This window comes from Equus asinus, chromosome 29 (genome assembly GCF_041296235.1).
Source record: "Equus asinus isolate D_3611 breed Donkey chromosome 29, EquAss-T2T_v2, whole genome shotgun sequence".
NCBI classification, from domain to species: domain Eukaryota; kingdom Metazoa; phylum Chordata; class Mammalia; order Perissodactyla; family Equidae; genus Equus; species Equus asinus.
This window is the reverse complement of record NC_091818.1, coordinates 26,810,342-26,823,591: the sequence shown is the minus strand read 5'-3', so window position 1 is coordinate 26,823,591 and position 13,250 is coordinate 26,810,342. Positions and strand designations below refer to the sequence as shown.

Here is a 13,250-nt window from a genome sequence, read left to right as displayed (position 1 = left end):
GGCTCCATTTAACCTAGAACCATCCCTGCTCATTAACGCTTCTGTATGAGTGGGTCCTTTTTGAGGAACTCAATATAGCACAGTACAAAGAGGACACATGGGATGCAGGTATTTGAGGGAAGAAGAGTATAAGCCTTGGAAATTAACATGGATATTGGGAAGATTTTCAGACTTTACCAGTCAGTGGAGTCACTGATGGTCTTAGACAAGTACTCCTGGATCTCTGAAAGGCAAACAGGGACCACCTGATGTGTGGGTTCTAACAGTATGACAAGCTTAGGAGAAAACAGTAATTCTATGTTAATGCATGTTAAGTTGTTTACTATATAAATGCAGGCACATTATCTAACATTTCCCACCCATAAGAGTCTTCTGAAAATTCATTCCAGATCTAATGATGAGTTCTGTACCCACAGAACCGTTAAATTGTTAACATTTAGCAAGGTCACAGGATACAAGACTAAGATACAAAAATCCATTGTAGTTCTAAATATTAGCAATGAACAATCTGAAAGTGTAATTAGGAAAACAATTCCTTCACAATAGCCTCAAAAAGATTAAGACACTAAGAATAAGTTTAACAAAAGAAGTACCAGACTTGTATACCGAAAACAACAAACATTGCAGATAGAAATGAAAGCCGTCAAGAAATGGTCAAACATTCCGTGTTCATGGACTTGAACACTCAACATTGTTAAGATGGCAATTCTCTCCAAACTGACCTATGGATTCAATGCAATCCCCATCAAAAAGGTCTTTTGTAGAAACTGATAAACTGATCCTAAAATTTATATGGAAATGCAAAGGACTTAGACAGCCAAAATCATTTTCAGAAAGAACAAAGCTGGAATACTTGTACTAGCCAATTTCAAATTTTACTATATAGCTATAGTAATCTGCACAGTGTGGTATTGTCCAGGATAGGCATCTGATTAAGGCAACAGAATTGAGAGAATATAAACTCCTACATTTACGGCCAATTGATTTTTTGACAAAAGCACCAAGATAATTCAATGGCAGAAAGGACAGCCTATCCACAAGTGGTGTCAACTGGATATCCATGTGCAAAAAAAAAGAACTTCCCCTTTACCTCACACCAAACACAAAAATCAAATCAAAATGGACCACAGACCTAAATGTAAGATCTAAAACTATAAAACTCGTAGAAGAAAATGTAGGAAGAAATCTTTGTGGCCTTGGGTTAGGCAAGCAGTTTCTAGATACAACACTAAAAAGCATAATCTATAAAAGAAAAAAACTGATAAATTGGACTTCATTAAAAATAAAAACTTTTGTATTTCATAAGACACCATTAACAAACTGGAGACAAGCCACAGACTGGGAGAACATATTTGTAAATCATAATTCTGATGAAGAACTTAAGCCTGTATTATCATATAAAGAACTCTTACAACTCAATAATTAGAAGACAAACAACCAAATTAGAATGTGACAAGAGACTTGAATATTTTGCCAAATAAGATACAGGAATGGCTAAGAGGCACGGGAACAGATGCTCAATATCCTTACTTCTTAGAGGAATGCAAGTCAATGCCACAATGAGATGCCATAGCACTACTATTAGAATGGCTATAATGAAAAAGACAAAAACAACAAGGAAAAAACAAGTGTTGGTGAGGATATGGAGAAACCAGAACCCTCATGTGTTATTGGTAAGAGTGTAAAATGGTACAAGTGACTCTGAAAAATGATTTGGCTGTTTCTTACAAAGTTAAACATAAACAACATATAACCTGGCAGTTCCACTTGTAGGACTCTAATCAAGAGAAATAAGAACACATCCATACAAAGACTTTATGCAAATAATCACACCAGCATTATTCATAACAACCAAAATTTAGTGGAAATAATCCAAACGGCCAACTGTTGGAGAATGGATCAACAAAATGTGGTATTACCTCTACTATTGAGCAATACAAAGAAGTGGACCGTTGATGCACGCTATTCAGGAGGAACTTCAAACTACTTTTGCTGAGTGAAAGACGCCAGATGCAAAAGGATAAGTACCATACAATCCCATTCACCCGTAATTTCCAGAAAAGGCAAATTTACACATGAAGAAAAAATATCTGTGGTTGCCTGGGGTTGGGAGAATGGGAGTGGGAAAGGACTGCAAACTGAGGAAACTTTTTGGGTGCTGAAAAATGTCTAAAACTGCATTGTGGTGATTACACAACTCTACAGATTTGCTAAAAATTACTGAATTGTACACTTACAATGGGTAAATTTTATGTTACGTAAATTATACCTTAATAAAGCTTTTTTGTGTGTGTGATAAGAACAGATAATATAAGACCCACTCTCGACAAATTTTTAAGTGTACAATATTGTTAACTATAAGTACAATGTTGTATATTTTAGAGATTAATCCCTTATCAGATATATGGTTTGCAATAATTTTCTCCCATTCTGTAGGTTACCTTTTCACTCTGCTGATTATTTCCTTGGCTGTGCAGAAGCTTTTTAGCTCGATATAGTCCTACTTGCTTATTTTTGTTTTCGTTGCCTGTGCTTCTGGTGCCAGATCGATGAAATCATTGCCAATATCATGAAGCTTTTCCCCCTATTTTCTTCTAGGAGATTTACGGTTTCAGGTCTTATGTTTAAGTCTTTAATCCATTTTGAGTTGACATTTTGCATGGTGTGAGATAACGGTCCAATTTCATTCTTTTGCCTGTGGATATCCAGTTTTCCCAATGCCATTTGTCGAGGAGACTATCCTTTCCCCATTGTGTGTTCTCAGCACCCTTGCTGAGATCACTTGATTGTATATGTGTGGATTTATTTCTGGGCTCTCTATTCTGTTCGACTGTCTATTTGTCTTCTTTATGCCAGTAACATACTGTTTTGATTAATGAAGCTTTGTAATACATTTTGAAATCAGGAAGTGTGATGCCTCCAGCTTTGTTCTTCTTTCTCATGATTATTTTGGCTATTTGGGGTCCTCTGCAGTTCCATACAAATTTTAGGATTTTTTTCTATTTCTGTAAATCAATAAAGCTTTTATAATAAAAAAAATTTAAAAAGAATGAGGTAGGCCTATATATAGTGACATGGAAAGATAATGGTAAAATATTTTATTTCTTTAATTTCTTTTCACAGTTCTTCTGATGGTTACAAGTACATATAAATAAATAACATGCATTTGGTATATTATATCCTGAATTCACCTCTTTTCCAACCTCTACCAATGACCCTCGGTCCAAACTACTAGCGCCTTTTGCAAGGACAACTGAAATAGCCTCTTACTTGGCCTGCCTTCCTGCTTCCACTCTTTCCCTGCCACAGTGTCTTCTCCACAAAGCAGTCAGAATGACCCTTTGAGATCTTGTACTACTTTGCTCAAAATCTTCCAGTGCTTTCTCATCTCACTCAGAGTAAAATCTAAAATCTTTTTTTTTTTTTTTTTTTTGGTGAGGAAGATTGGTCCTGAGCAAACATCTGTGCCAATCCTCCTCTATTTTATGTGGGATGCTGCCACAGCGTGCCTTGAGGAGTGGTGTCAGGTCTGCACCAGGCATCCAAACCTGTGAACCCTGGGCTGCCAAAGTGGAGCATGTGAACTTAACCACTATGCCACTGGGTCAGCCCCCAAATCCAGTACCTCCAGTACCTCTTGGCCTTATCTTCTGTAATCCCCTCCTACTCACTCCTTGTCAGCCATACTGACCTCTTTGCTGGGCTCTGCACACCCCAAGCATGCTCTTGCCTCAAAGCCTTTGTAAGTGCTGTTTTCCTCTCCACAGAATGTTCTTTCTCAGACAACCTTGCTCCCTCACTTGCTTTGTGTCCCTACTCAAATATTACCTCTTGGAGAGGAATTTCCTCAGAACCCCATTTTAAATTATGACCCTTTCAGTCTCTAGTCTCTTACTCTGCTTTTTCTTCATAGCACTTGTCGCTATCTACAATTTTTCTTTTACTCCATCCATTCAGGTCTTTCCATCGTGCTTTGCCGCCACTCTTTAGGGCAACTGTCTTTGCCTGCAAGGCTGCAGCTTAGTTGGAGGCAAACTGGTATTCCCCCCAGTGGAAGAGGAAAGTGAGTCAGAGCTCCTATGAGCACACGGTACTTCAACTATGCTCCTCTGCAAAGAAAAGAGTGGCCGAGCCACAGCAGCGCTGGGGGGGGGGGGGGGGGGGGGTGCATGGACGTGCAGTGTTGCCGGGCTAACACGTGCCTGACTACAAATCTATTACTAGAGAAAGGGAGGACATATTTTGGTGGACAACTTGCCATAGCCTTCCACAACTTGTTGATTTTAAAAACTGAAAAACCACCTGTAAAACTAGAAAATGTGTAGAATATGCAAAGGCGTCATGTAAGACCTCACGTAATTTTGATCTGGCAAATCTCACTCACTGTAGACCCAGGTACTACGCTGGGATCAGACTTCTGGTGCCACTCAAAGGAGAATGTTCTCAATATCCAATTCTTGTGCTCTATCACTCCACTTTTTAGTATACTTAAATTTGGACTATGACTTTCTGTATGCTTTTCTGTAGTTTGTGGAGGTTTTAGTTGCCTTTTTTCCCATATATATAACTTTTTTCCAAGTTCTCAGCCACACTGCCTAGTCTACAAAATCTCCCTCTTCCCAGGGTTGTCCTCCCACAGTCCTTCGTTCTTCTGTTCTACCCTGGACCGGTTGGATCACCACGGGGTCTTGGGCTGTCTGCTCATTGGGCTGGATCTACTATTCTTGGATTCCACATCTTCCTCTTTTTTGATTTATTTCTCTTTTTTGCTGGAGTACAATCTCAGGAAACTTCCTAAGAAACAGCACGAGTCCTCACCCCATGTCCTGATCAGCACATTTGGTCTGTTCTAGACGCAGAACCATGACGGCATTGTTCCCTGACTCCCAGGGCCCAGTATTGCTAAGCAGTCTACGGCACTCCAATTTGCCTTACTTCGGAGGTTTCTTCTCCCTGGAAGCTTTAAAGCTCTTCTCTGTAGTCTCAGTGGTCATAAATTTTCCCGGGATCTTTTCATGTATCCTACTTGACTTTGGAAGGCTCTGACAAATTGGTCTCAGGTGTTCCCACATCCTGGAAAACTTCATTGTATTATTTACCGAAGAATGTTCTTGCGTCTGTTTTCTCTGTCTCACTGGAACTCCTTTTAATCAGATTTGGACCTCTTGAGCTGATTCTCTGTTTTTCTTATCTTTTCTATAATATTTTTAAATTATTTATCTTTTTACTCTGCCCTATAGGACAATTTTCCCGAGGAGAACTTTCAAACATTCTACTTCATTTGTTTGGATACTTTTTTTTGGTTCTGATCCTTTTTGTTCATAGCATCTTTTCCTTTGTCCTTTGTTTTATGAATTTAATATTTTCTTGACTCTCAGATGCTAGAAGCCTGGTAGAACCTTACCTAAAGTTATCCAAATAACGAGACACCAAAAATTCTATAACATTCTTACCTATATATATAAATGCAAGAATTCTAAATAAATTATTAACAAATAAAATCCAGCTGCTTATAAAAAGAATAATATTATATGACCAAGTAAAGTTTATCTTGGAAATACAAAAACAGACCTTGATAATATATTCATTCTCAACAGGTCATATGAGAAAAATTATATGATCATGTCAAGAGATGTTTAAAAAAAATCGTTAAAATTTCACATCCATTCCTGAACACAACTGTAATAAATTAGAATTGGAAAAATTAAATTGAAGGAAATTTCCCTAGCATAATAATATATCTTTTGGGGCCGGCTCCGTGGCCGAGTGGTTAAGTTCACGTGCTCTGCTGTGGCGGCCCAGGGTTCGGATCCTGGGTGCGGACATGGCACCGCTTGTGAGGCCACGTTGAGGCGGCATCCCACATCCCACAACTAGAAGGACATGCAACTAAGATATACAACTGCGTACAGGCGGGGTTGGGGGAGATAAAGCAGAAGAAAAAAAAAAAAGATTGGCAACGGTTGTTAGCCCAGGTGCCAATCTTTAAGAAAAAAAAAATAATAATATATCTCTCATATCAATGACTAATATTAATAGCCAACCATTATGTTTTCCTATTAAAACGTTGAGCAAAAAAGTCTGCTCTAATCACTATTATCATAATATAACATTTATTGCTAGCTAATACAATGGAATAAGATAAAATAAGATATAAAGAAAATAGCAAAGTATTATTTGCAGAAGATAGGACTATCATAAAGTTCTAATGAATTAACACAAACTCTATTTGAAATAAGACCAACAAGTAAGGAGGTAAGTTGCAAAAATCAGTGCTATAGCGTTTTTCACTTATTTGACCGGCAGTGATGGAAAACAAGAAATAACGTTTAGTGTTTTTATGAGTCTAGGAGGAAGTGGTCTCTCTCATATACTACCAGTGCCATTGTATGTTGTTACAACCCCTCTGGAGGCCAATTTTAGAGCCAGCAAACGTTCTAAAAACATGTATCTTTTTTTCTTTTATTTTTGAGGAAGATTAGCCCTGAGCTAACATCTGTTGCCAATCTTCCTCTTTTTTGGCTTGAGGAAGATTAGCCCTGAGCTAACATCCCTGCCAATCCTTCTCTATTTTGCATGTGGGTTTCTGCCACAGCATGGCTGATGAGTGGTGTAGGTCTGTGCCCAGGATCTGAACCTGTGATCCCAAGCTGCTAAAGCAGAGCTCGCAGAACTTTAACCACTTGGCCATGGGGCCAGCCCCAAAACATGCATATTCTTGAACCAAGCAGCTCTACTTCTAGGAATACAAGTTAAGAAAACAGATAGAAGTGGAAAGATGAATGAAAAAAGAAAAAAATTAGACATCCCAGTAAAGTTGCAAAAAAGGAAGCAATTTAAATGACAATCAGCGGGACCCTCCTTAAATATATCAAGACAACATGGAGTATTTATATATGTGTTTAGAAAAATGATGTGAATCTTATTTATTGTCTTGGAAAGAAGTTCATGTTTCATAGTGAAGTGATACAGATTAAGACAGTTAAAGTGATGTATAGTTGTATGCTATACAGCAAGACTAAAGTCTAAAATGATATATAACAAAATGCTTATAAAAGTCATGTTTTATTATGATTGATCAGAAAAAAAATTTTACTTCAGTGTATTTTTTAAAGTTTCCTTCTTTGTTTTCGAAAATAGACTTTTACCAAAAAAGGTCTAATGATAAAAGTCTCTAGACACAGTCAAAGGGTTTTTCATACACACAGCAATACAACAGCATTAAGTAGTGATAAGAACATACCAGATGAGGAGTAAAAATAGCTGGTGGTGTCTCCACTCCACCAATAGTTGTGTCGCCTTGAACAAATATCTTAGCAGCAGTTTACTCAACTGTAAAATAGGGATAAATAATGGTTGCTTATCTACCTCCCAATGCTGTTGTGAAGATCAAGTTAAACATTTATGTTTAAATGTTTCGAAAGATGTAAAATACTATGAGAATGAATGATGGAATACTCAATATCACTTAAAACAGTTAAAAATAAAATTGTCAGTTTGATCTCTTAACTGATTTTTGCAACGTTATTCTTAGGTAGTCAATATGTAATTTATAATCCTGTCCTATGTGTGATTTTGCTCAATGCTGAAATAGAAATGATGACATGGAATGCAAATCTACAAACCTGTGGCCCAGAAATCATAGAATATGCAGCAAAGCTCTAACCAGGCCAATGCACAGATTAGGAATTAATTACGTAGTTTTCTTTGATGGACACCAAAAGGTCCTACAACCTCAGAATGACACTCTGCCTTCTCCTTCCTTTGGACAGGCAATCACACTGCCTGAAATTCTTACATCAATCATTCTTTTCTTGAATGAGAACCTGAAGGCTTCTATTAAAATAAGAGTGTGTGTGTGTGTGTGTGCGTGTGTGTGTGAGAGAGAGAGAGAGAGAGACAGAGAGAGAGAGAGAGATTTGGTAACACATTAAGTGATTATTATCTATTAACATCAGATTGAAAATTGGTTATTAGATTATCTGGTGACTCATCTAGCAAGAAGGGGACGAAGGCCCCATTCCTCTCTAAAACTGGGATATCTTTAGAGGTCTGGAGGGTGAGGAGTTTGGGGTCAAGCTCAGACCAAGAGAACGGCCAACGCAGGAGGCTGGTTCAGAGGGCAGTGAGGATGAAGAGAGAAAATGAAGAGGATAATCCCTGTCATCTTATAATTGTGTAGGACTAGTCTGACTCTAAAAGTAATAGCAATAACATATTTGCACAAATGATTGCTATATACTTAGTTCCCTGATAAACCATAAAGTTTATTTTCCATTGAAGAGTCCACTTACAGATTTCTGAAACAACTGCCACAATAACATATAAATTCCCCCCAAAAGGTATCTCCTCTATCTGCTCTCTAGTTGTAGCAACATAAAACAAAATTGGGAATTTTATTATCTTCCCCCACTTTTTCATTCGCATATGGGGGCGCTCATCTAACTCCACACCTCTTACCTCTCACTGTGGCACTAAGCTAATTGCACAAGTCTGTCTAAATCTACCCACCTGTCTTTTGTTTTGCTGCCTACCTGGGCCTTTTCCAAACAGGCAGAAAATCTCCAATCAGTCTGTTATCACAACCAGAATGCAAGGGATTAGTGGCCACGGAGAGAAGCAGAATCAGTTTACATCCTTTCAGGCCAGAGAATGATATTACTTCACAAGCCAGAAATCTGAGGCTCCCTGACCTTAATTCAGAAAACCTGCAGTTAATAATCACATTAAAGTTGGTTTTACACACCAGACAGTTTTTGTTTCCTCTGTTGTTTTTACAATTTGAGTGTCTTTTGTGGGTACCAAAATTATTTGCTGAAAGGCATATAGTAACATTTAAAATATTTAATCTATAATAAAGTAAGTCTTACAGTTTAGGTATATCTGAGTTAAAATATAGTTTGCATTAATCTTTTGCAAAGCTAATAACATTGCTTGTACTTATCCAGAGGAGAATTTAGTAATTTAACTTGTTAATTATGACAGTTAATACACTGAAAGCACCTTTCTTAATTGAGGAATAAAATAGGATTTTTATTATAATCTGTCAACCTGAATAAATAACATAGATCCCAACACAGGCACACTCTCACCCCTCCCCAAAAAAGGTCAATTGTTTCTCGAAGGAAAGAGAACTAAGCCTGAAGCTACAAATTTAGCAAGGAAAACGGGTCAAAGAACAGATGTGCAGAGCTGGGGGAACTGGCCCAGGCGATCAGGTCAGCGTGCAGAGGTTCCAATGACAGCAAACCGAACTTGGTTGCTTTTTCATAATCAAACACTTAATGAAAACAAATCTAATTAACATCACAAGCCAAAATGAAGTATAAGTGATCTTCTGGAGTGTGGTAAACTTTGACAACATTCCACCAGAGGAACTGTATTAGCAACCCCATTTCAGCTGCTTCAATGTAATTCACCGTGTGTTCACTTAAATGAGTTATGGGAAGCTTCAGACACCTGTTCTCTTTTAGAGAGAGTGATTTAGAGTGTGTGTGTGTGTGTGTGTGTGTAGTTACTAAGATGGAACGTATAGTCCAGCTACGGAGATGATGCTCACAATACGAAAATACAGTGTGAGTCTATATATATACTGACAGAGAAGAAAAGTTACAGTGGCATTTTTGGTGCCAAAAATGTTTAGGTTTATTAAATATTTATTCCCAAGGTACTTTTGGTATTATGAAAACAGAACCTAATACTTGGAGGAAAAAGAAAATCTCAAAAAGTTATGTTTGGGCTGGCCCCGTGGCCGAGTGGTTAAGTTCGCGCGCTCCGCTGCAGGCGGCCCAGTGTTTCGTTGGTTCGAATCCTGGGCGCGGACATGGCACTGCTCATCAAACCACGCTGAGGCAGCGTCCCACATGCCACAACTAGAAGGACCCACAACGAAGAATATACAACTATGTACTGGGGGGCTTTGGGGAGAAAAAGGAAAAAATAAAATCTCTGAAAAAAAAAAAGTTATGTTTGCTAATTCCATGATAAAAAACATCTCTTACAGACATGGAATCATTCTCCCTTGGGTGAGTCTAGAAGAAGAAAAATGGAAACATATGGGATGAATTTGCCCAAGTTTGGAAAGACGTCTTTGCCCACACCAGGACTGTGCTAAGACTGCTCTTGTAAGGTGCATATGGATTTCCCAGATCTGTGACACTAACTACCCACCTCCAGGCGCCATTGGTCACATCACATATGTTCTTAGCATTTCAACTTTCACCTCTCTCCTCTTAAAAATATAGATAAAAATTTAGCCAGATTTTAATGACAACAAACTAATTTAAAATACCGCTCTACTCCATTCCCCATCTGGTTTTGGCACTATTAACTGTAAGGTCTCATAGAAATATTACTTAAAAAATTAATGGCAGTGCCGTCTCAAAGGAGTCACTAAATTAGCGATCTATGCTTTCTCCTTAGGCGATTGAACTAAAAGTTCTGGGGCCCTTTTATGCCAATGTTTGTTTTATAACTTTCTAAAAATTACTTTAGTAATTTTTGTTAATCGTTATATTAACAGTAGTTGAATAATTAGAGGGTCATAGTACTTTTAAAAAACATCAGAAACCTTGGAATATCTTTAATTTGGGCAGGTATTTACTTATAAGGCATTATTAACTTATCTTTTACAAACAACCTTGAAACAAGATAATAAAACGTACACCCCAGTAACATTCTTAGCAGAAGAATGGGTATCCTTATGGTTCTCCAGTCACCTAAGATAATTGGTCTCCTCACAAAACACAGCAAAAAAAAAAATTTGTTACAAGATGCGAAAGCTATTTTTCCACATGATCAGACTTTAACTCTGAAGCCAAAATAATGCAAAACATCTTATAAAAATTTAAATAGTAATCTTTTAAATGTGCTTGAAAAAAGACCTATGTGGTAGTAAAAACATTCATATAAAGAATTTAAAATTCTCAAGCAGCCGCTATCTCCCCCCAAAAAGGAAAAAAAATTTGACAACAATATGTTTTATTAGTTTGTTCCTAAAAAAGTGGAAGTTCACTATGAAAAATAACTTATAGCATGTATGTAACAAGTTGTTTTTTTTCTTTTTTGGAAATTGTGTTCATTAACCATTTTGCAGGGTTTTAAAATTGTTCATTACCCAAAAAGACCCAAAGGTATCCTGACAGAATTGAAGAGGACATTTGAATCTTTGCTTTTAGTAACCCCTTCAATATTTTAGATCTATAAGATTTATTTAAGGTAAATTTGGTAAAGAATTTGTTTAGTAAAGAATATTTCCCATCATCTATGAGAATAAGGATCACGTTGAGGAAAATAAAGATTTCATCACCTTCAAGTAAACATTTACCGAGTATTTAGTCCATGTCAGGCGCTGTGGTGGGTGCTTCTGTAATTCTCCGCCCTAAATTTCCTGAATAAAAGCACCCAAAGTGTGAAATCTAAAACTTTCCAGGTAAACACTGTGTCTTTTAAGCATTAGGTATGGCCAGTCATGTACACACAACCACACACACACACAATCACACGTGATTGTGTGTGTGTGTGTGTCTGTTGCGTATATATATATATATATTTTTTTTATTTTGGTTAAAGAACTTGTCAAAATGGACGATAGGCATCATCCTTGAAATAAAAACACAAACATTATAGGAGTATTGCTCATTTAATCAATGCAAACCACCTGTCTAAATACCAATAGCAAACTACTTCAACGCTAAAAAGATCCAGCTGAAATATAACTTCTCTAATTCTGATCAGCCTGAGAACTATTTCCAAAGGGGTCACTCTAAACACAAAAACTAGCATTGTTTTTATGTGACTCGGTTACAGTAGCTTAAGTCTCTAAACACTAGAATTCCTCACACAGCTGTTAATTGTGGACCAGGGGACTGGCCGACATCTGCTTCTTACTTATTTCATTAATGGTTCACTTCCAGGTCCTAAACGGATTGCAGCCTTTCTCCAAAGATAATGTCGGAGGCATCTATGTCTGCCTTCCACAGAGTTGGCTTGTTCTGGTTTGTCACCCTCCATACAATGCAAATCTGAGGGAACTCACATCTGTCACCGATCGACCCAATTCATGGGCAATCTTTTCCCATCGACCTGGGGTCCCTCCTGGGAATTTAACCATACTTCTTGTCAGCTGGCTGAGGTCCTCTTCTGTCCATTCAGGTGCCTGAAAAACATTAAAGAAAAAAAAAGATAATTTAGGGAATTTTGCTAAAACATTGAATGAGCCTGTGAAACAAACTATTGGCAATATGCTTTCTGCAAAAACAATATTAAAATGTATCTGACAGTTTGGATAAAGGTTTGAGCTGCATATTTAACATTAGAATGCAAAGCTCCAGCAGCCTTTTAAGTTTTCCCATGTATACTAAATAAGAAGGCAGAAATGTTGTGAGGCCAGGCTTTTGAGGACATTAAAGAAAAAAAAAATTCAGTTTTGCATTAAAGTGAGGAACCATCCTCAAAGCCTACGAAATGCATTGTGTCACTGCTGCTCACAAATGCCTCATAAAGATTACTATAAAAAGTCAAAGTTTTAAGAAGAATTATATTTTAAAGAAAGCAAAAAACCTTACAAGCATAAATGAAAGTACGAACAAGTAAATGTACTGATTTAGAATCAGAACTGAGACAAAGATAGATTTCTTATTCATTCTACCTAACAATATCTAATTCTAAACATCACGTATTTTCAAGAAGTTTAACTTATCAAATGCTAGCCTTATTAAAACCTGTAAATAGAAATAAAATTAGAAACTCTTGCGACCAAGACTTAAACCATCAAGTCCATGCAAAGCAATGTTTCAGTTCGGAGAAGGGAAATAGATTCTAAAAGTTGATCAAATGATTAAATTGGATAATAAAATACGTCACAGATTATAACATCTTTTTTGCAAAAGCAAACATTCTAAGAGCAAGCATATTCTCTGCCTTTTATTCAGCACTGCCACTTGGTCAAACCCAAAGCCGAGCAAAGCAAAAGAAACTATTATCAAATAACAAATAACCGTGTTGCAATTATGCTACATTACAATCTAGCACTAAACTAGTCCTACCAGAGGCAGCAAGCACCCTGGTATGAAACAATGCTCTAGGAGTCAGCAGAGATGGAGGAAGCCCACCTTATTTTCCTTTAATTAAAAAGAAAGAAAAAAAGAACGAAAGAAGGAAACCTTTGAGACAAATACCTTTTCTAATCACCATTTCCGATAATGAACAGGCATACATCAGGCCGTTTGCATTACAGAACCATCAGCACA

The 13,250-nt window shown here is 37.2% G+C and overlaps 1 protein-coding gene across 1 annotated transcript in view; it reads right to left on the bottom strand.

The window, feature by feature from the left end:
• DNAJC1 (DnaJ heat shock protein family (Hsp40) member C1) overlaps positions 1-13,250 on the bottom strand; it is a 196,673-nt gene that overhangs the window by 15,848 nt on the left and 167,575 nt on the right. Inside the window, exon 9 of the mRNA XM_044762094.2 lies at positions 12,038-12,157. Coding sequence (XP_044618029.2) covers positions 12,038-12,157 — 120 coding nt within the window. The remainder of the gene's footprint in view (positions 1-12,037; positions 12,158-13,250) is intronic.